The sequence below is a fragment of the Vanessa cardui genome, chromosome 11 (genome assembly GCF_905220365.1).
Source record: "Vanessa cardui chromosome 11, ilVanCard2.1, whole genome shotgun sequence".
In the NCBI taxonomy this organism is placed as follows: domain Eukaryota; kingdom Metazoa; phylum Arthropoda; class Insecta; order Lepidoptera; family Nymphalidae; genus Vanessa; species Vanessa cardui.
Genome location: NC_061133.1, coordinates 14,300,907 through 14,325,921, shown reverse-complemented (window position 1 = coordinate 14,325,921; position 25,015 = coordinate 14,300,907). Strand labels below are relative to the sequence as shown.

General features: G+C 36.0%; 1 protein-coding gene across 1 annotated transcript in view; it reads left to right on the top strand.

Annotated features, from left to right (window-relative positions):
* Positions 1 to 24,411, top strand: part of LOC124533691 (nuclear receptor-binding protein homolog) — a 69,441-nt gene extending 45,030 nt beyond the window's left edge. The window contains exons 2-10 of the mRNA XM_047109135.1: positions 9,859 to 10,083; positions 10,172 to 10,302; positions 10,418 to 10,596; positions 10,846 to 11,020; positions 11,139 to 11,257; positions 19,799 to 19,949; positions 20,011 to 20,221; positions 20,305 to 20,424; positions 20,504 to 24,411. Of these exons, the coding sequence (XP_046965091.1) occupies positions 9,859 to 10,083; positions 10,172 to 10,302; positions 10,418 to 10,596; positions 10,846 to 11,020; positions 11,139 to 11,257; positions 19,799 to 19,949; positions 20,011 to 20,221; positions 20,305 to 20,424; positions 20,504 to 20,593 (1,401 nt within the window). The 3' untranslated portion in view covers positions 20,594 to 24,411. The remainder of the gene's footprint in view (positions 1 to 9,858; positions 10,084 to 10,171; positions 10,303 to 10,417; positions 10,597 to 10,845; positions 11,021 to 11,138; positions 11,258 to 19,798; positions 19,950 to 20,010; positions 20,222 to 20,304; positions 20,425 to 20,503) is intronic.
* Positions 24,412 to 25,015: the final 604 nt, after the last annotated feature.

Genomic DNA, 25,015 nt, shown 5'->3' with positions numbered 1-25,015 from the left:
AACAGAAAACATTGCAATGAAACGTGCATGGTTTGGAAAAATAATGCCATATCATGTCAAAATGACAGGACGCTGCCAGCGTGTTCGTTAATAAAGTTAGCACAATAGAGCGTTTGGTTATTCCGTACTAAACTCGTTAACTGATTAACATTTACGCTCTTCTGAAAATAAAAACGAAAACAATGTAATGTGATAAAGCAACACAATATAAAGGCCACGTGAAGTTATGGTTCAATTATGTTACATGAGCCTAACAATGACTCATATTCAAGTCATCTTGCTCGTTTTAGCTGCAGTGATCACAAAACGAACAAGAGTTATCATACACACGCTATTTATAGCCCGTCGTATCCAATAACAGCGAATAAGGGATGATCTCCATATAGGGAACGTAGAAACATTCGTACAATAATATGCTTTATTATTTAATGAATAGAGACGAGAGTTGAAAGTGTTCAATAAGACTTATTTTGCAACAAATTAAATCGAAAAATGAATCAACAGAGGATAGAATATCTCTCTGGACAAACACTTTGATGGAACTAATGGAATAAGTGGTTCTGAGACATATATTTAAATAATGGTAATTCTACGGAACGAAATACATATTAACAATAGATTATACATGTTGGACGTTTTCATTTAAATCACGACATTATCTAATGGTACATAATAAATCCTATTTCTATACCGGCCTCTAATACCTTTAATCTCGCAGAAAAACTTCATTTATTTCGTTTAAGTGTTTTATTATCATTGCCTAAACCTCTTCCAAGTCTTGGGACTCTATCGTAATCCCCGAAAATCGCAATCATATCTATAAATATCTTGAATGGCTCTGGATTATTTTACTATTACAGAAGTTTGAAAAATTATGGCGAATTTATTACGAATACGCATTAATCGGTTAATATAAAAACCATATATGTGCATATAAGATTTAAACAGTTCAGTTTGCATTCTGAAACAAAAGATGCAAAGGATTCAGCTAGACGGCTTACTAAAATAGAACCGTGCCTAGCTGAAATGGTACTTTCACTCGGAGCGCGCTTATATGGGCATGGATGTCCTGAGATATATCGCGTTGCACGCTAGAACGCGACCGAATGACCAATCGCCACTTTCGTTGTCGCATCGCGTTTACTTGTTTTTATTGCGGTGTATTTGCGGACGACACTCGTAACATTGCCACTCTTATTACACTTTGGAACTACATTATACTCTTTGAAGATTTTTTGGAATTTTAAATCGGCTATTAGGTATATTCAAACTTATATGCAGAAAAAGAACAATTTAATTACGATAACCATCCTTTTTTATTTGCCAAATATGTGGACAGGCACTGGCCAAAGAAATATTGTAAGAAATATTGACCATTTCTCATATCTTGAACCTTGAGAAATAACATAGATGTCTCTCCTGTCAGTAGTTACACTGACTTACTCGCCCTTCAAATCGGAACAAAAATAATGAGTATTGCTGTTTGGTGAAAGAATGTAGGTAGTGGGAGGTACCTACACAGACCGGCTTGCACAGAGCCCGACCACCAAGTTAGAGCTATTACTTATTGTTACTATGTATGTAAATTACTCATTGCATTAATCATATTAGGCCGAGCGTGAATACTATTGATATTTGCGTTTGTCAGCTCTCCAAAATAAAAAACTGTTAGTACTTAGTAGTGAGTAGGTTGAATAATTTAACAAATATTGTTGCTACTTCACCTACTCGCATTATCATATTGTAATTAACTCTGAAAATAAATAAATTACATGCACATGCAAATATCCTTCTGATAACACAGAATCTAATAATGATGGTTCTTTTCGTATTAATAGCAGTTTTGGGTCAGGTGCTTATGTTCGGTTTTAAAATGTCCTCCCCAATGACTACTATTCGTTTAATAATTTTGAGGATTTCGGTTTATTAATAATATATTAGTTAGATAATGTGATTACCGAATCGTTTGAACAGTCAAATTATGTTACTGCTATTTCAAATGTTGAACGACGTAAATATTCACGTAATACTCAGCGGAATTTACAAGGAAACAGATTTGGAATTCATTTTATTTTTGTTTCGCCGTTGCAGTTGTATATTTCTTCCTTTACATCTGTAACGTCAAAGTACAAAGGTACATTATATTTTCCCCGACCAGCGTATGCTCAGTGCTTCAACTTTAAGTCTGTCGCCTTTCCTATGATTAAATTGGTGAGGTGTTTCAGATAGTGCATTGGCGTTTGGAATAATGCCAAAGCATTGTGGCAAATAGTGCGCCGGCGCCGGGTCGACGACACCGGACGCGTCTTCGTGATATGAACGGCAAAATTGTAATGATGCAGTCATTATCGTACGGACGAACTGCTATTATGACGATGAAATGATATCCTTATTGAATTTGGAACAGCTTAAAAATTACGAAGACCATACTAAGAAATGTTTTTTTTTTATTTCGTAAAAATATCCGAACCGTTTTCAATATACGATACGCTTATCGAATGCATCATCGTCCCACGTAAAAATCAATAACACGATAGTATCGGGTGGGTAAAATTGCATTGATAAATATATCTAATGCGTAATCACTCACATTCAAATCAACACCTCGTGAGCCAACATTCGTCATGGGGATTAGATACTCGAACGTCCGAGATCTCGCCAACGAAACGTAAAAAATATGAGAACACGTCACGGATTCCGTTCGTCACTATCTCGTAATGAGAGCTTATTAATAAACGCGTTAATTCCATCGATGCTGTACCCCGTGGTGGGCGTGTTTTCGCTAAATTCACAAGACGTCAGTCGTGACGACATTCACTAAAGTGTAATGTTCAAGAATAGACTCGACATTGATCCCCGTCGGTGCGTGCCTCCCAGAAAGCCATCGATTCCCCTTTCCCGGTCCGCTGAAGGTGAAGTTCAATGTCGTGGCCTTGTACTGTATCATTTTTCGATTGCTATTATTACTATTTGTGTATAACGCTACCGTGATTTATAGAGCTATGGTCGAAAGTATTCGCATACTTTTGAAGTAACGTTATATAATTCATTTGATCTTGGTGAGCACATGGATATTTCTTCTACAAATTCCTAATTCATGTATGGAAGTAACAATCCTTAGAAATATGTCGGTTTTTATTCAGCTTACATTTTAAACATTGGATCTAGACGTACCGAAATGATAGATAGGTACCATAGATATATGTGTTATATATTTATATGCATAGCAATTATATCGTTCAAATTAATTACGGAGAAATTTATATAATGCGTACCCTAAAATCATAAATATAAAAATGGAAACTTAGGTTAAAATAATTCCAATTTAACTGGTACAATTTTATTTAATTCATTATTTACGGATGGATATGAACCATTACGTGATGTTTTTAAACATACGTATAACCTTAGAACCTTTTCTGAAAGTTATTTAAAGTGTGAGCGAAATCTAATTTTCGAATCGCGAGTGTATCAAATCCCTCAAAAACACGATAAAGATACGAAATTATGAATTCTTACAATCAAACGTTAGGTAAAGAGATAATTTTAGATGGAATTGTACAAAGCGATGTTAATGTGGGCAATACATTATCATTTTTGGCTTCTTGTGAGACTTGTGTAACTGTCAAATTGCCAACATTATTATTTCGGTTACATGAGGCGCCTCGGAGCGTGCCTCATGAAATTCATTTGTTGTATAATTAAAAATTTACTGAAGCAAGTCTTAAACCGAGCGATACTTAGAGCGTTCGACAGCGAATTGAACCGCCTGCTTACCATCTCTCAACATTTGTTAAGTCAATTATAATATATTCGTATTCAACTTCTAGTTCAATTAAATTATAAATTAAAATTAAAAACGCGTAAATAATTATTGTAAAAATACTTTGGTTATTAATGGATCATAATGTCTATTTTAATAATTTCATATTCTCTTATCAATTTAAAAATAAGTTAATGTTTTCGGCTTTTAAAAATATAAATGACCTTATTTGGGTAATTCCCACACCTGTTGTCGCTGGTTTAGATTTAATCGACTAAAAACTCGATTTTCAATAACACTAAGTGATCTCTTAGTCAAGCAAAACTACACCTTATGTTCAAATGAGTGCAAAGTGATAATTTACGCGGGTATGCAGTATCAATTCCCTACTATCTGTTTCCTTCATCGAATACCTGTTGAGGTATTCCTGCAGGTGTGCAATTAATGTCGATTATTTTTGCCGACGCAACCATTAAGATCTGCGATGGGTCGGTGACACCATGTCGAGGAAACGAGCATTATTGAAACTGCAATTAATGTATATTTTTCATAGGAAAAAAATTGCGTGCCGAATTAATTATATAACATTTAATTCGATATCTCATTAACAACGAATAAGTAGGATAGAATAAAACAAATGTCACCTTTAGAGTTTAATTAATATTATAGATGATAATCCGACGAGGCGATCCAATTATTTTGAGCGATGCCTCCATATCAAATCCCCTGCGAGCGCAACGTACAATTTAATTAGCACCCGTACAATGTGTGTGTTTATTACGCACCAGTGCAATAACCAGGACGTGATAAATTATAAATCGTAAATATACAGATGTATCTCTATAGCCCTCTGTAATCACTCCATACGAAATTAATAGCACGTAAAGCCTTCCAACCACAAGAAGAGTAAAATAGCTTTGACATTAAATTGACGCGATATCTTTGGTCAAGATCTTGTTATAATCTATGGTACGATATCATTCAATCAATCAATCAGCCCATTCTCGTCCACTGCTGGACAAAGGTCTCTCCAATTGCACGCCACTGTGATCGTTCTACGATATCATTATGGTTTCAAAATGGGCCAGAAAGTCGCCACAGTATAAAAAAGGCGTTTAAAAATAACGGTTATTAATATTTGCCCTTCAAGCACCGATCCACATATTCAAAAAAGGATTGCTTCTTGATATATTATTTGTAAGAATATAAAAAAGGTCTTATGTCCGATTTCCCTCTTAAAAATTTTTAGACCATTTTCTCGTTTGCATTTTTTATTCGCGAATCATATCGTGGCAAGTTGACAAAACTTAACTTTACATTAACGAAGCGATCGCGTTACATGCACTGAGCATGATCATGACTGTGACGTCACGCTGCAAGTGCAATACATCGACACACATCGACTGCATGTGAACGACCCTGCGCGTGCGCCGATAACAGCGAACTCTGCTCCGTGCTTAATTGTCGCTATAAACATTAGTACCGTTAAATTAATGTGTGTTTAATATTTTAATTACAAAGTATTTCGACATTAATTATACGAAACATATATTTTAAATATATTCGTAAAGTAAATAAAAAACTGAACATAAATGTTCTTCTCTTGACCCAATTTAAGCCATCTGCGCCGGAGATTATTATGCACAAGTTTGTGCGAACTCATAATCCGATGGTACTGTACTCACCAGATACTATACAAGACCTACGTTAAATTGGTCGGTGTCGAGCTTTTCAGTTTTCCATTTCTGACGAATTGCAAACTATTTCCTTATAAAATCCCCTTTGTGGAATACCCAACATGGAATACGAGCCCTAAAGCTTATGTACCATTTGTTGTTGATTAAACTACAACTTCTAATAAAGACTGTATACTACATTCATGCCCTATTAAATTTTTACCTTTGGGCATTTTTAATACACGCCTTAACCTTAAAGCACCATTTAATTTTGTTTTCTTTATATTATTCGCAAGCTGACTAAAGTGTTAATGAAACTCATATTTTAATGGCTCTGATATTATTTGTCGAGTGGCCGCAATACCACTAGTTGGAGTGTTTGCAGGCAGCAAAACGTTTTTAAATGGAAATGATATTAAATTCCAACTTATTATATAACTATGATAGGACGTTCGTCGTTTTCAGACTCCAGTTTAATTACATAATTAACGCTGCAATTTATAAAGTTAAACATTTTTTTAAATAAATTTGTTAATCGCAAGGCAAATGCTAGGCTTCAAACTCAATTAAATATAATATACTACCGACCTCGGCTTCGCACGGGTGCAATACTGATACAAAATAAACTACAGAATTTGTTTATTTACGACATCACATTAGACACTTCTAAGAAAATCAGTGTTTCTTTACATATACAAAAACCTATCTCTCGAATCACTCTATCTATTAAAAAAAGCGCATCAAAATCCATTGTGTAATTTTAAAGATCTAAGCATACATACATAAGGGCCAGACAGCAGTAAGCGACTTTGTTTTATACTATGTAATATATAATATACCTATCTATATTTTACTTGAAAACGCGTTCGAAATTCGAATTCTATAATTAAATATTTCAGTTCTTCTTTCGAAGCAATTCCCTTTCCCACAGTTGAAGTTCATTCATATCGATAGCAAATTTTATTGTAATCGATTTACAAGTTTAGTAAATTGAGAATTGTAACAAACAGTCTCGTCTCGGCTCGTAGGTAGCGCTAAGTAGAGCTTCAGGAGATTTCTTTCGGGAGATGATTAGAAGGGATCAAATAGATTATTATATGACTGTCAAACGAAGAAAACAAATGGGAACAGCTATAACAATGAAAATGTATATTAATATTATACAATTTTTTATTTAAACTTACTCTTATCATGTCATTAAATAGGCGACTTTCAGTATTCAGTAAATTACACAAAATTGAAAAGATTTTCTTACATGAAAATGAATTCACGTTGCTAATAAAAAGCGCATACTACGAACGTACTTCGACCTAAACTTAATCTTTACCGTCCGTAGCCCGTGCCTCGCTCGTAACGAGACCGCTACCTTACTTCACATTGGCAAGTATATATTCCGTATAAATGAGATAACGTTATTGCGCTGCTCGATAATGCATAAAATAAGACTTGTGAGGCTAAAATATTCATACGTTATGCAAACTATATTATACAACCGTAGTAAATTATAGTGTATGTTGGTTTGAACGCTTTTTTTTTCTCATATCGGTTCCTAAATTAAACATACTATTTCAATTTAAAAGCCGTTGTTTTTTATTAAGGGTCCATTTTTTTAAATATTTTTTTCACCTAATTTAAAAATATATTTGGTGAATTTATGTGTGTTTTTACTGTAATAGTGAATGAATAGATTTCACTTGAATCTTGTTCCTATGGTAAAAGTAGAAATCAAACTTATTACAAAAAAATTAAAAAATATTTAAGTCAAATTTTTATCTCACATGTTACAAGTACGTAATTGATATTATTCTTGACTGCAAGTATTTTAATTGAAGTCAAAGTTTACAAATATTCAGTGGGTATGTTTGAAACGACAAGCGCTACCATTGATTTGGAATGTATTGAAATAATTCTCCAAAAAAAATGGAGATATGACTTTTCTTATTAGACTATTTACTAGAGAAAATTTTAATTGTTAACTCAGGTATTTATTTTTACCTAACATATATTTAAGTAAATTATTAAATAAACGCACATAGTCAGGAAACAAGCAGTACATACAAATTGTACGATAACACATTTATAACTGTCACGGGTTATCTCAAGACCTTTAATGATATTCGTATCTTATATAATGTGTATGTAATGTAATGCGATGATTATATAGTAAAACAGTCGAGTGTTTATATTGTTTAATTGATGTTATGTACAATATATGTTAAAATTTAACATATATATTTTTAGGTATGTTTAACAAAAACTACTAGATAATAACTACTAGAATAACACCGTGAGGATACCTACATGTGTCTAATTTCTTCGAAATTCTGCTACTTGTGAATTCTTCCAACCCGCATTTGAACAGTTGGGAAGAATGTGTTCCAAACCTTCTCCTAAAAAGGAGAGGAGGTCTTAGTTAGGCTGTTAACGTATGTATGTTAATGTAATAGAATAATGTTTAAGATAATCTAATTCTTTTCCATAAACGGCCCTAAGGCATAGGATGACTTTTTCACATAGATATACTAATTACCGATAGTGTAACAAGCTGCTATCATTGGTAGCGCTTTATAATGACGCCACATGCCTTGTAATGAATAATAAATAGTCAGTTAATGACGCCATCTGATGCGATAGCCTCACTAAACGCTCATGCCTCGATAAATTATGTGCTATTGGATTGGTCAGGCACTGTGTCTATATCGGTATCTACTATAACTCTATCGTGTAAGTCGTCCGATATGTATGCCTGTATTTATTTGTTTGTACGGAAATTTCTGTGTTGATGTTCCATCTTCACCAATATACAGATTAAAATCTAAACGCTTGTAAATTACCCACTTTAGTTGACTTAGGCCTGCTGTCTCTTTGAAGAGAAGGTTTGGAGCCTATTACTCCCACACCGCTCAAAAGCAGATTATACAGATCTGGTAGAATTTCATTCAAATTAAGTAAATGAAAATTCAGCTGTGCTTTCCTGGGTTTGAACCAGAAATCATCGTTAATTGCACGCGTTCAAACCACTTGGTTCGTTTATTGCTCTGTTGCTGCACCACACACAGCATCGGAGCACTAAGCTGTAGCGGAGACATATGAACTAAAGACATCAATTCAACATAATACAAATGGACTATCCTAAGCAAAAAATAGTTATTTAAACCACTATTTCCAGATATTAACGCGACTTAACAAACAAATTCTCGAAACTTCAGTAGGTCATTTCACGAGCTTAACGATGTAAAAGGCGCCGATGTGAAAGAAGACCTTTGAACCGCTGTCTGTCACAAGCTTAACTCTAAATTGAAATTGTCGCCGTTTTTTAAAACGATACCTTATATTAAATTCATTAATTCAAACATTCTTATTGATGTTTGTTATCATTTATACCGTTTTTATTTGTTCCGGTTAAAATTTTCCAATAATTCAAATACTAAAAAATACTTGTTCGTATGCAGATATTTCGAACTAAGAAATTAGATTTTATCCATCAATGTAATTGAGATAAAATTTCTTTCCTTTTCTAGTTGATTGCGGGTGCTGACTAAGTATATTATAATTCTATTTTCGAAAAACTCTGCACTAAAGTTTGTAATGAACTCTTTTACGATCCAAACCTCTTTTATTTTACTATTTTCGATAGACCAGTCAATAAACCACTTGATTTTTGACGGGCATTATGGTCCTTAAATATACTATTTCTATTTACGTCACTCTACAATTGTACCTAAAATGTTATAACCTTCGCAACTACACAGGATCAGTCAGACTTCAACTGGAACAAAGCAATATTGATGTTTGGTCACCAGCCAGACACATCGTATTACCGCACAAATATATTCCAGTTCATCGATTTATTCTAAAACATTCTCAAGATCAAAATTAATAATAAATGATATTAAATTCTATTTTTATACAATGTCAACTGCGTCACGTAGGTTTACAACTCGTTTATAAATAACTCAAAACACAAAGTGCGCAGAGGATTCAATTGAATGATTGGTCCCTGAAGGAAACACGGCCGACGACTGATTCGCCATCACTGCATATGTATATCATCTTTATGGTAATAAAAGACCATTGTTTGCAAATTGTATAAAATATGGACGATGGGACATGTGTCGTTACGGATTTATTCATCAAAATGCAGATTGAGGGATTACATTTCAACAAATAGTTACCTATTAAGTATCTTACTTTTGCCAAATTATTACGTCTGTCTAAGCCGTAGACTGATCATCTATATCTTGTGTGAAGTACTAGGAGTTCTTAAAATATTTAACAAATAATTACGGCATTATCCTTATTATAAAACAGACAAAACATGTTTCGTAACATAAGTTTTTGTTTCGAATACTGCCGCATATCGTCGCAATACCTTAAAAATATAAGATTTTAAAATAGCTATGTTATATTTGCTTTCAGGTCGAACAGCGAGATGTGCCAGGTATCGATTGCGCGCACCTCGCGATGGACACAGAGGAGGGCGTGGAGGTCGTTTGGAACGAAGTCCAGTTCTCCGAGCGAAAGAACTTCAAAGCCCAGGAAGATAAGATTCAAATGGTATTCGACAACCTCACAAGGCTGGAACACCCAAACATTGTCAAGTTTCATCGGTATTGGACAGACACACACAACGATAAGCCAAGGGTGAGTGTATATTCAATTTGCCTATATTTTCAATGATAGCTACTGTAGATAGAGTTGTATTATATGTATATAATTTGTTCTATTTCAGGTCATATTTATAACAGAGTATATGTCGTGTGGATCTCTAAAACAATTCTTAAAACGAACTAAGCGAAACGTCAAGAGGCTGCCCCTACAGGCTTGGAAACGATGGTGTACTCAAATACTTTCGGCTCTCAGGTGTGTAAGGCTATTTAATGACATTGGTCCACTAGATTAGTGAATAATCTAGTTGGCCACGTAACGTGACTTGTCAAGATATATCTTTAGTTAAATGATAAAATCTATTCAACAGCTATCTTCACGGTTGTGTACCACCAATCGTCCACGGCAACCTAACCTGCGACACGATCTTCATCCAGCACAACGGGCTCGTGAAGATCGGTTCAGTGGCACCGGACGCTATCCACCACCACGTCAAGACCTGTCGCGAGAACATGAGGAACATGCATCTCATCGCTCCAGAATACGGATGTGAGTACCGCCATCCTAGTAGAACTGGTTAGCTGGAGGGGTAGCAGCTAGTTTTCCTTATCTCGACCAACGAACAACTTATTTCATTAATTAAAATCAGGATTGGTTTTTAATGAACCTTGTATCAAAAGCGGAATACGATATAATTATTAACTGCTAAAGTCACGCGAAAGTTGTGCTTGCGTCGAAGATAAGTGAAAACTATAGTCACATTACGTATTTATTGCAACTTTATTTTCCTCGGATCAGCATCTCAAATGGTGACGCCAGCGATGGATATCTACTCATTCGGCATGTGCGCTCTCGAGACCGCAGCTCTTGAGATTCAGGGCAATGGTGACTCCGGTAGCCACGTCACTGAAGATCACATCGTTCGGACAGTTGAGTCTCTCGAGGAGCCCAGGCAGAAGGACTTCATATACAGGTACACTATTTTCCCCCACAGGTTCAGCGTCGGTAAGTTGGGCGACTGGGTTTTAACTTTGTGTTGTGCCATCGAGATCTTGAGTGGATATTAATGGTGTGGGATCTTGTGTTTTCAGATGCATAAATAAGGATCCGGCGAAGAGGCCTACGGCCAGAGAGCTCCTGTTTCATCCCTTGCTGTTTGAAGTTCACTCCCTCAAACTGCTAGCGGCTCATACTCTCGTCAATACTACTGGTGAGTTATTAGTCTCTTACTCTCTCGAAATAGATTGAGTCGTTGTTTTTATTTTTTGTCGTGATGTGAGGTCGTAGTTTCTGCACTGCATACTTTAATGTTTTTAATTTGTTGAACTATTAAAGTTAAAAATGAAATTGAATCGTAACGTTAGAGTAAAAGTCATTTTGTATTATCTTATTTAAAATGAAAATACCTAAACCTAACGAACTAAACACAAATAAGTAAGTATATCAAATATTACCAAACATTATATAATCAACATTGCTATGATTCGGGGTTGTTTCGCAGAACGTTTCGCTTGAGTATAATTAAGCTTAAGGTGTGGTGCTTCATTTGAAGAGAGGTTACATGAGAGCCAGATCTTTCTCACTGTCAGAGAAACAAACACAACCTCATAATAAGACATAGGAACTATCTCACACCGGAAACATGAAGGAACTAAATGAAAAAAATACAATTCTAGCAAAAAACAAACAGATCCCCAACACGGCTGGTCACCGCGGGGAGATAGACCGCACCCCCCAAGGGCCTACAGTAAATACATACGAGAATACATCTGAGAATCTTAACAAATACCACTCCGCGAAAAATAAACATAAACAAAGAACAAGACTTAATATAGCATCACTAAACGCACGATCGTTAAAATCCCAAGAATCCCTACTCGAATTAGAAAAAGCATTAGAAACCATACATTGGGATATTTTAGGCTTAAGCGAAGTGAGGAGAGCAGAGGAGAGAACTGAAGAACATGATAAATATATATTTTACTACAAAAACGTAGTGGCTGGCCTTTATGGAGTTGGATTTATGGTCAAAAAATATCTTAAAAATAAAATAATAGAATTTCGAGGCATATCGGATAGGATAGCAGTTTTGAATATTAAATTACCTGGCCATAAACAACCATCTTCAATCGTTCAAATATATGCCCCGACCGATGTTACCAACCAAGAAGTAAAAAACGATTTCTACAACAAACTTAACGAAATAATGCCAACTTTGTATAAAACCATAATTGTATTAGGAGATTTCAATGGCCAAATAGGAAAGAGAAGAACCAACGAAGACAAAGTACTTGGACCACACACAACAGGAAAAAGGAATGATAATGGACAAAGACTGATAAACTTCGCGTTTGAAAACAACCTAAAGATCATGAACAGCTACTACAAAAGGAATCCTAATAGGAAATGGACATGGGTATCACCGAATGGTAAAATAAGAAACGAAATAGACTATATTACCACAAACAGACCTAGATTGTTTTCAAACATAAATATTATCAACCAATTTAACTACAACATAGACCACAGACTACTTAGAGGACAACTGTAAACACAAGAACCAAAAACACCTAGGAAAAATATCTACAATACGAAACCAGTAGCTTTACCAATCCCGAAAAATATTCTAGAAGCCTTACACAGTAATTTGAAAAAAAATAAAGAATCTTAAAGAAGTACAAGTAAAGTATGACGCTCTAGAAAAGGAATTAAAAGAAACTGAGAGTAAAATGAGAACAACAAGAGAGGAAAAAGACAAACTAGGTCCAAAAGCAAGAAAATTGATCATGCAAAGAAAAACTCTGATGAGAGACAGGAAAAACAATAAAAAAGAAATAACAAATCTGAGCAAAGAAATAAACCTGCATATACGAAAACACAGAGAGAAATTGAGAACTGAAACACTAAATTACCATATAGAGAAATCAGGCGGAGTCAAGAAAGCATGGCTCGAATTAAGAGATAATCTAACCTGGATCGACAGCATGAAAATCACATAAAGAAGAAAAGTAAAACAAATAGAATCGAAATATTAGAAGTAGCAACAGAATATTACCGCGAATTATACAACAACGACGTAACAATAGAGGAATCCAACCAGCCAGCAAACTGTGTTAAAACTGACGAAGAAGAGACCCCCTGTATACTGCGAGATGAAATCAATAAGGCTATCAAATCACAGAAGAAAGGGAAAACGCCTGGAGGAGACTGCATATCTAATGAAGTGTTAATAGGATCATCCAAAGTAACGTTAAACACTATCACAGAGATATTTAATGAAATTTTGCGCACAGAATATATACCTCAACAGTGGACTATATCAACTATTATATTACTACACAAAAAAGGGAACAAAGATGATATAGCCAACTATAGACCCATCAGCTTGATGTCCAATGTGTACAAAATATTCTCAAAAGTACTGCTAGACCGTTTAACGAAGACTTTGGATGAAAACTAACCTAAAGAACAAGCAGGTTTTCGCAGTGAGTTCTCAACGATTGATCACATTCACTCTATAAAACAAGTAATCCAGAAATGTAAAGAATATAATATTAAATTTTACCTGGCATTCGTGGATTATAAAAAAGCGTTCGACTCTATAAAACACACAAAGATTTGGGAAGCAACACAAGGAGTAGAGAAAAAGTATATTCGACTGATTACCAACATATACAGGGTTATTTGTAAAACATTAACAACCTCGCAGGGCTAGATTAAGAACATCATAAATAACAACTTTTGTTTTATGACCTTGAACAAAACTAAATATTTTTTCCAAAAAAACATTTCCAAGTTTTTGTTGCACTCTCTAACATTTCAATATCCTTCCGTGTTGCGTCATTCATATTTAATAATAATAGTAAAAACCCTCAACGTAATCACGTGACTGGCTCGCTATTGGCCAGCGGTTTTCGGAAAGCGCGTAGAAGGGTTTCGCGCCGCCCACACGCTTCGCTATACGTCTTCGTATTATCAGTTTAACTGACACAGCGACGCGCAAATGTTTGCAGGATGTAACAGATTTTGTTCCTCTCGTGGCTACGATGACGAATGTTTATCATAGTGTGAATGTTTGTATTTTATGTTTACGTCCGGAATTAGGATTCCCGGAAATTTTTACTCTGAAGTGCCGAGCAAAAAGTGATGTTCAGTCTCATGTTCCAATTTAAACACTTGACTAATTAATTTGCAAAAGATTATTTAGTTATTTGGTATTCGTATAACGTAGTAAAGTTAATTATTATTTTATACCTTTTCTTAAACTATGTACCTAATCTCCCGGATCCTATCTGATAATAGGATCCTCGACTCCTGATAATGAGACCGACTGTTAAGTATACTTTGAAATAAAAAAGAATTTTCATAATCGGTCAAACCGTCTTTGAGATTCCGTAACATACCTACCTACATAAAAAAGTCCCGACAAATTAAAAACCGCAATTTTAAGTCGTTTAAAAAAAGCTATAAAGCTAAATGAAAGTTAATTACGAACAAGAAAATAAATATTTCTCAATTTTAACAATCTAAGTTAAAATAAGGTACCTATTTAATTATTTATGAACAAAAGACAATATGATTATTATCAATACCTAATCTTTTTTTTAGTAAAACTGCTTGTACTACTATTACTTTACTTTAATTTATCTTATTCAAGGTAAACTAATGAGTTATTTAATCGAACAATAACTAAAATCCGATAATCACAATAAATTAAAAACTTGTCAACATTTGATCTGGCCGGCCTATCCATCAAAAGCCGTAATAATATTAATCGTGACTCATTATGTAGGTACATAGGTAAACCACAACGCCTTCATACTCCTACTTATCAAAGCATAAAACTGACCGTATTAAAATGATAAAAGGTTAAATCGTTTTGTTTAGGCACACGGCATGTTTAGATGCCTAGGTACGTAATTTACGTGTATGACTAATGTATTCAACATTTAACTATTTCTATAAAGTAATATGACACACGAATCTATTAAACATTAAAAACAGGCCATCAACTTGAAATTCCGGCTACCAGAACCAAGAATTAGAAGTGCATTTTAAAATTTTTTTTTTGGGAAGAAAGGAGTCAGTGTTATTAATTTACATTCAACAATAGAATAAAAACAAATAAGTTTTATCAAAACAAATTATTTTTCAGTTTCAAAATAGTAGGTATCTTTTCTATCCATCTATCAGAATCTTACTGTAAAGACAAGGCTGTATGGTCTAGTATCATTGCCTATATCCAATCAAGATAAATTAAAATTAAACCCTGCAATGTGACATTTATGTATTTGTTTACAATTTTTTTGCAACTTTTCGGTCTTGTTTTACGAGTTTGTTTTATGAATCATTAGTTTTAGATTTAACAGTTTTTGCAACTTACTTTTAGTTGGACTACTATTTTGCGACATTGCTACTGACCATTGCAAATTGAAAGTTTAGTTCTTTCCACCATAAGACAATTAAAAGGAAATTAAATAGTAAGTATGTTTATTTCTCTGCTATGTTTTACATTTTTTAATGTAATCTTTTGTTGGGATATTTTTTAATATTAAAGTGTGGAAAATTTAATTCATTCTTTATACCTAAGTTACCTATGTAAAATTTTGCGTATTTTGTGATACAAGATTAAATGTTGTCTGTTACTTTGCACCTCTGTACAGATGTGTACAAGACCTTGTTGATCTCCCTTAAACAATTTTAAATAAACCAATCTATTTAAAATTTTATAAATGTCATACAATTTCTATTCTCTTGACAAAAATATTGAAGAGAAAGCTCATCTTTGTGCTCAACAGCTTTCTTTATTATTATTTCCTATGGTTGTTATTGGTATTCCTTTCTTTTAGTAAAATAAGTTTACATTACTAATACAAAGTAAAATTAAATTCTTAGAGGAAGCATAAATTAATAATGTTATTTTTGAATTGATAAGACAAAAAAATTAACTAAATTATTAAGCATGTAATTTAACTATTTTTATTTTCTTTTAGTTTGGAATTGAATAGCAGCAGATGTATTTGCTTAGATTTAAAATGTGAAAGTAAAGTCCTCATTTAAATAAAACTATTTTTATTTTGCATATGTAACTTTTTGGTATTGCTAATATTGCAATTAGAATTCAATCCAACGCCTCTGATGAAATGTTTGTTTTATGAATTCCACAATACATATTTCAGAATGGATTGTATTTTCTATCCAGTAAACTTCTGTTCTTTAATAAGTCTCATAATCTCTACAGGTAGACAACTTATCAAAAGTTGTATATCAACCATGCTGGCAAAGAGCTGATCAGACCAGCTGGGATTGGGTACCTCAAGCGAGCTAGACCAGGAAACTATCAAACCTTCCTGCAAATTTTCAGAGGAAAATCTCAATTGAACATCAATCATAAGAATAATAAAATTATTTTATTATACACAAAAGGCCTTGTTTTTTATTAATCTTGGTATTGTATGTCCCTATGGTATTTAGTAACTGTATTAATATGACTCAATATCTTTTATTCCTTTCTTCATCTAATTTGTTATAATAATATTTTTGTATAATAAATTAAGAACTGAAATAATTTTTTTTTAAACAAAAAACAGACCTTAATTTAATAAGCTTTAATTTTTATGCTTAATATTATTACATTCTTGTTAAATTTTACATTCAATTGTTTTTTTTTACAATTTATTATGAACAAACTTTATACAAAAAAACCTAAGGGCAATATTTTTATTATTCTGACTGCCTCATTTACAAAAAAAAATGCAAATATGAATTATACAATTAACTTAAAAAATATGATCTTAACTCTGTTAAACTGATTTCACGATGGAATTAGGATCTGGGTATAAAGATTCTTCTCAAGTTAAAAGACAAACTTAAGTTTTAGCTCATTGATTTTGTTTTAACAAATTAAAAATAAAACAAAAACATAATAAAATGATAGTATGGGTTTGGAACCACACACCATTTAGAATTGATAGTTTTATGGAGACCAGCTAGTTTGTGAGTATCGCGTTTAGGTAATGAGAATGACTTGTCTGTTTGAACGCTTAATTGATACTGACTTGCTTGCTTTTATATTTGCTTAGGAATGTGAAACATACAATGAAATTATGTTAATGTATTGGTGAACCTATACAATGATGCTTATTTTAAATTAAATTTTATTCTATTGTACCTCTAAGGGTTAAATCCCGGGGATGTCTGTGTGTATTCCGCACATATTGTTCTATGTAGTCACCTTCACAACCTGCACATAATCCACACCTAAAAATTAATTGTTCATTCACTCTCGATAGCACTTGTGAGTTTGACTTAACCTGGTCGAAAGCCCAAGTGATTTTCTCCACTAACATTTCACGGCTTGTGATTTCACGTCCACTATACACCAATGTTTTGACGTGTCCCCATAAATAAAAATCTAATGGCGTGATATCCGGCGACCTAGCGGGCCAGGCACGAGGTCCGCCGCGCCCAATCCAACGACCAGGAAAATTGTTATTTAAAAAATTCCGGACTTCGCGAGCATTATGCGCTGGCGCTCCGTCATGTTGATAATACATAACACGTAAATCAGCGAGGGGTATATCTTCCTCTAAATCTGGTAGTGTTTCAGTGAGGAAACGTAGGTATGTTTCTCCATTGAGTCGCTCCAAAAAGACAGGGCCTAGTAAAGTTGAATTTACAATTCCTGCCCACACATTGACGCTAAATCGGTGTTGAAAATGATGTGGTCTAGTTTTGTGTGGATTTTCATGGCACCACAAATGCTCATTGCGAGAATTGAACAAACCGACTCTGCCAAATGTTGCTTCGTCAGTCCATAAAATAGTTGGCCTCTCGTTTAGCACCCAGTTACAAAACGCAACTCGCGCGGGTTTATCGGGTTCGTTTAATTCTTGGACGCGAAGAAGGTGAAAGGGATATTTCCCTTCATTGTGTACAACACTCCATGCGAAGTATTGCGATACATTAAACCGCCGGGCTGCATCGTTGGTGCTCGCTGCTGGATTGGCTTCGAAGAACTCCATGATGTCTTCTTCCTCTTGAACTGTGCGCCTTGGCGGACGACCACTATCTCTTAAAGGAGAACGGAATTGGCCGTAATCGCGTAATCGCTGTGTGGCAGCTAGCATTGTCACGCGGCTTGGAGTAGGCACATTTGGAAATTTAATCGCATATTGACGACATGCTTCTGAAACGTTGTCATCGCATTTCGCTAAAATGCGAACCATTTCAGTATATTCGATATTGGAATATGGCATAGTGAACTTATTAACTGAAATCAACGGACTGTAAACTGAAATTAGCAATAAGAGCACGTTGCGCGGGCACATCAAAGCGTAAGACTGCGACGGCGCATCAAAGCGTTAATTACGTCAAGTCAAGCGTGTTAACTCCGCCCATTTTGTGGGTGGAGCTAAAATCAGACTATTTTAACTGTTTTTTTTTTCATTGCCGTATAGAGTTTTTAACATTAGAGAAATCAATTTTAATATTTTTAATTTTGTATGAAAGTAAAAATTAATGAGTTATGAAAAGTCATAAAACAAAAGTTGTTGTTTATGATGTTCTCAATCTAGCCCTGCGAGGTTGTTAATGTTTTACAAATAACCCTGTATAAGAACATGAGAGCAAAGATAAGAACTGAAAGAGATGGAGATTTGTTTCCAATAAAAAGAGGAGTAAGACAAGGTGATCCTTTGTCACCCAAACTTTTCTCAGCTGTTCTCGAACACGTGTTTAGACGTCTCGAATGGGATAACTACGGATTAATTATCAACGGAGTGCGATTAAACCACCTTAGATTTGCAGACGACCTTATAATAATTTCTGATGATTCAAAAAGTTTACAAAAGATGTTAGAACAACTGGTGTATGAAAGCGATAATGTAGGACTGTCAATGAATACGGCGAAAACCAAAATAATGTCAAACTCGGAAAACACCCCTATAATTGTCAATGGAAAAACCATAGAATACGTAAAGGAATACACGTACCTTGGACAGATCATATCCCCAACAGATTTGGCAACAAAAGAAATTAATAACAAAATCACTTTGGCATGGAAAAGATACTGGTCCCTCAAGGAGATCATGAAAAACCCACTCGTGCCACTGAAAGCAAAGAGCAAAATATTTAATACGTGTATTCTGCCGGTTATGACATATGGTTGCCAAACCTGGAGCTTAACTAACCATAACATACATAAGTTAGAAACTTGCCAACACAGTATGGAACGGAGCATACTTAACATTAAATTAAAAGATAAAATAAAACTTAATACTATAAGAAAGAAAACTAAAATTACGGATGTTACTTACTGTGTTAAAAAACTAAAATGGAGGTGGGCAGGCCATATGATTAGGAGTAATAAGGATAAATGGTGTAAGGACGTAACAGAGTGGTGCCCGAGACAATACAAACGAAGGAAAGGGAGACAGGGTCGTAGATGGGAAGATGATTTCAAAACAATAGCGGGACATACTTGGACGAGACAAGCGCAGAATCGCATCCGATGGCGAGCTCTAGGGGAGGCCTATGCTGGACAGCAAGACAATCTTCATGTACCGGTGTCAAATAATTAAATAAAATTATTTTACTAAAATTGTATGAAAGATTGTTAAATAAAGGCTATTATTATTATTACATAACTTTCCCTTTAATTTTATTTAAATTGTCGCCTGAACGATACCCGAAGCAAAGATTAAACGTAACGTAATCGGCAACCGGTGAGAGTGTGGCCCATCGTCCGCAGCGAACATCTCGGAGACGATAACGGACGAGGTGTGCGGCGGCGCGGGCGGCGCGGCGCTGGCGTGGTGCGAGCGCGCCGGCCTGCGCCACGAGCTGTCCGCGCGCGACCTGCCGCACGCCGAGAAGCTCGAGAAGTTCGTCGAGGACGTCAAGTGAGTGCCCGCCGCGCACGCCGCGCCCCCCCGCCGCCCGCCCTCACGCGCGCTGTTGCAGGTACGGCATCTACCCGCTCACGGCCTACGGGCCCGCGCGCCGCGCCGCGTCGCCGTGCGAGCGCGCGCGCGCCGCTTCCGAGAGCGCGCCCGCCTCGCCCGAGCCGCGCGCGCGCGACCTGGAGACGCGCCGCGTCGTCAACATGATGTGCAGCCTCAAGCCCGCGCCCGCGCCGCCCGCGCCGCCCGCGCCGCCCGACACCGACCTGCTGGTGAGTGCCCGCCGCGCCCCGCGCGCCCGACCGCCCCCCGCCCCCCGCGCCCCGCTCACGCCGTCACCCCGCGCCTTCCGCAGATGACGATCCTGCTGCGCATGGACGACAAGATGAACCGCCAGCTCACGTGCTGCGTGTCGCGCCGCGACTCCGCGCACGCGCTGGCGCACGAGCTGGTGCAGCTGGGCTTCATACACGAGGTGAGTGAGTGCGAGTGCGAGTAAATGGCGAGTGAGTGGCGAGTGAGTGGCGAGTGAGTCTGACCCGTGGCGCCCGCAGGCCGACCGCGACAAGATCTGCCGGCTGATGGAGGAGTCGCTGCGCGGCAGCTTCGGGCAGGCGGGGCGCGCGGCGCCGCTGGTGAGCTAGTAACGCCGGCCGCAGCTCCGCTGGTTATACATAACATATATATATGTAAATTTTATTGAGTAAAATTGTACCTCCTATGCTTAAATTTCGTATTGTACCTCCTAGCTAAAATGTAATCAGCGGTACGTTTTGTCATTCGTCGTAGTGTTGATTTCGTGTAAGATACTAGTAGATTATATCGATTAGAGACTCTAAATTTATTTATATTACTAGATGAGTACATATCCGACCTCTAGAATGTGTTCGCTTTGTTTTGCCGTTCGTGCGGATTCGGAGAAGTAGCAGCACAAACGTGTCACCCTGCGGAACGCCCGCTGATTTTAGACTAATATTTTACTATCAAGTATTTTTGGTATTGTTAAAAGATTTTAAAATATTCAGGTCGGTCGGACGACTATACTTCCATTACATTGTAATTGCTGATCGGATAATATTTAAAGTACTAGGTCGGGATTGATCGCTGGCATTTAAGAAATCTACTAGTTTTAGATTTTACCGTATAAAGGTCCCGACGTTCAATGGCCTCTAGCATTTCTTCATACTTCAGGAGCACTCAGCTTGACCGATGTCGAATACGATTTTCATACGATCTATGAAAGTTGCGAATAATTCGTACCCGTGTATTATAGTTTAGATTTATAATGCATATAATTATATAAAAAGGTCTTATGAAAGAGATTTAGTATCGAGAACATGTATTTTTGCATACGAATGAGTCGTAAACGATTGAACGAGTAGTCGATGATCGACATCGAGTGATGTTAATAGTTGTAGCTGTTAACGCGTTGTGACTGGGATTGTTAAATTTAAAACTTACGTACCTTCTAAACTTTAGTGTTTAAAACATAAAATGTCGATTATAACAAAGTTACGAGTCACGAGAGTTTCGTCGGAGGTGTCGGGGTTCGCGGGCGCCGGCCTCGCGAACTCCGCTCGGAGGATATACTTGACGAGCATTGTCCACATCGCAGGCTCCGCTAGCGAGCATCGCTTATTAAAAATAATATACTTATATACTTGTAACATTCAAATCTACTGGTTCAGTGCGTGCATAGTGATCGTCAACTTGTATATCGTCGTGTCCGATGCATTTCGCCTCCGCGAAAACTATTTGCTAGTCGAAAATGAATCTAAATCCGAGCAACCACAACGTTATTTTGTACAGATTTGATACGCTTCTAACGGAAATTGTCGAGAGTAACCCTCACTCTAGGGAGTACTGTGTAAATTGTAAATGGAATAAAAAACGTTCGATATGATTCGTAGTGGTTAGTTTGGACGAGAATGCTTTAGTTATTTAGAATTTGTATGAATGTGTAAATGTAACAAATGATATTTAAAAAATATTTAATTAAACGATTACATTAATTATTATAATATATGTATAGTGAGGCTTCCTCTTAGAGCTTTATGGATATGGTTATGTAAGTATACGGAAATTTAAACATACTCACTATTGAAATAAGGTTGACATTCGTACCCGCGCTCGCGCCGGGCGCCCGGCTGCCCAACAGGAACAAACGAAAACATTGCCTGGTCACGTGTCTGTACCCAAAATCTGAATCTGCGATTTCCTACTCGTTTTTAGATAATGAATTTAGACAAAGTGATGAACGTGACTACAGCAGATTAGAGGATGGTACTTTCAACGATTCGGGTCCCCACAGCCACTGCAGAGACTTCCGTGTAACGTTCGCAGCGGAACGATCGCGCGGCGCGTAGTTAGTGCTTTCGTTCCCGAACAAAGGTTCGAATAAATTCCGTCGATGTGTGATCGGGTGAGTTCAACGAGATTGCATTTATAAGAGTTCCGAGTGTTCGCCTTCGCTTCGGTTGCGTCTCCAGGTTCCTATCGCTCGCGTCGCCCTCGGCTACTGATGTGGTGCCAAATGTTCGGTGCCAATTATGAATTGTTTCAAACGAGATACTTTCATTTCTCTAGCTTGTCTCCAGCGTGCTCAGTAGTATACGGAATTTCGTTTGATAGATTTCGAATTTTATTGAATCCTTTCGGCGTGCTCGCATCCGTCTCGCATTTAGTCAATAATTAGAGAACGTTTAACTAATCGTTGCGTTGCGTAAATAGTTTCGTATTGTTGAAGTTAATTGTTTTCGACGGTAACTCGGTAGAAATTAAACGTTTTCGGTCGTTATTAATTACTGGAAGATGATCGTTTTCGTAATCATCTGTCACGATCCATATCCATGAATACTATAACACGGTAGTGTGTGTGGCGAGCGCTTAGTGTAGTGTAAACGAAAGACTGGCTAATGTAACGAGTTAGGTTCGCGGCGGCTCACGCGCTCGCGTCTGTGACCTGCGTGTGCGCACCTCATTGCCGACATTACAGATATTTTTACTTCATTACGAACTTAAAATTTCAACAGACTACATCACCCCCTATACTTATATCTACTATGAAATAGAACGACAAATTTTTCAAACAGATGACTAATAATTTCGCAATATTTAAAATGTCTACACATAATTATTTTAGAAGAAATAGAAAATTTTGTAAAATTATAATATTTCGGTCACAGACGTACGAGCGAGTGTTCGGAGGGAAGGTATGTAGCTAGTAAAGTGGCGTGCCCTTGTAAATATTCGCTTAGTCTAAACTATACTTATAAATGAATATTATAACTATAATACTGATGTAATGTACCTATCGTGATCGCACGAGCTCGGTGGTCAGCGCGAGTCCGACTTCTTCTATTGCTTTAATATTTATTGGTTATTCATTTGTTGTTCCGTTTATATTTGTTTTTTTAATGTTTACATTTACAATTGTATCTTGTGCTTCGTTTGCTTCGTTTGAACGATCGCTGGGAACAGTGACGTCATCAGTGGGAGACTATCTCTTCATTGATGGTATTGTTACTGCTCGTGGTCGTATATCTCCAGATGTTGATACATTAAAAGTACTCTTCGTGGATACATTTCCTTTATATGTTCTTCACCTAACGAATTTTAAACTGATAATATCTTATATTAACATAGGTGCGTTATTATCGATATATGTTATCACAGGATAGGGTATTAGGCGGACCATAAAATTATCTAGGGTCGATTTACGATGAGTTAACGTTTAAACAATTATAAAACTAGACTTTGCTTCTAGATCGTGAACGACCGTCGTCTGAGCAGTCCATGTATAGTTATATACGACAATAGTCTTTAAAGAAGTTTTAAATGAATTTTTACACAAAATTACCTTCGATTGTACCTGTTTCTGATATATTAAAAGCTATATTATAATTAACAGACCCCACGTTACGTCTTGCGTTCGAAGCCCTATTTAGTCGATATCTTCTAGCAATAACGATATAGCAATTTTGCGTTTGTTTTTTTTTTATAACGTCGATGCAATATATAGAGATTTACTCGTGTACCTCTGATCTTACCTGCCTTTTTATTATAATTTGTAATATACACCTTTTTTGTTTTAACATTTCATTTTATAACTATTTATTTCTAGTAAAATGGACACATAAGTCGACTTCAGTCATTTGTATATAATCTGAATTGTTCTTTTTATCCAAAGATGTATGTGTTCATTTATGAAAATTGTATTTTTTATTTTATTTGATTTTTTTTTAAATTGAATTTGTAACAAATATTTATTGGATCCAGATTGCATTTCCACTCGATTTTTATTTCCCTCAAAAACGTATTGTAAGCTTCCGTACCGTATGTTATCGCCTAATATATAAATATGCTCAAAATCACATAACCAATTTCAGATGATCGAACGATCGAGTGATGTTTGCATACTATTATAAAATGAAAATGTCAATAAAGTGGTATTTTAAACGGCTCAATGTATTTTGATTTTTTAATGTATTTTCCTAAAAACCTAACTCGTCATTGCCCTGTGTACAGACCTGATAATGTCATAAGATAAAGACTTTGGAGATTATCTTTAATACGTCCTCCTTCCGATTCCTTGATCCTTTCCCAGCAGTCCCAGATTACTATGAAAGAGTAAATGAATGTAAACTTGTGTTGTTGTTTTTTTATCCCTTTTACCTCACATCATATTAATACAATGTCAGTTCGAATATGTCGTTTTTATGAACTAATTTTGACAATTATGCGTTGAACAATCTTGAAATCTGTTACTATTTATCGAACAAAATATTGTATACCTACATTAAGTATAAGAATATTCAATGAAAGATACACCCTTAAAATGTACCGTAAAATAAAAAAAATCATATATCACCCAAATGTAATCAATATGATCGTGAACTAAAGTAACGTATCGAATTTCTAAAGTCAGTAGGGGCGGCGGAATATGTTCCAAAAAACCTTCTCCTCAAAGGGAGAGGAGGCCTTTAGCCCAGCAGTGGGAATTTACAGGCTGTTGTTGTTGTTTTTGCTGTAGGGGCGGCAAAAATTGAATAGCCTACTAGCGGCAA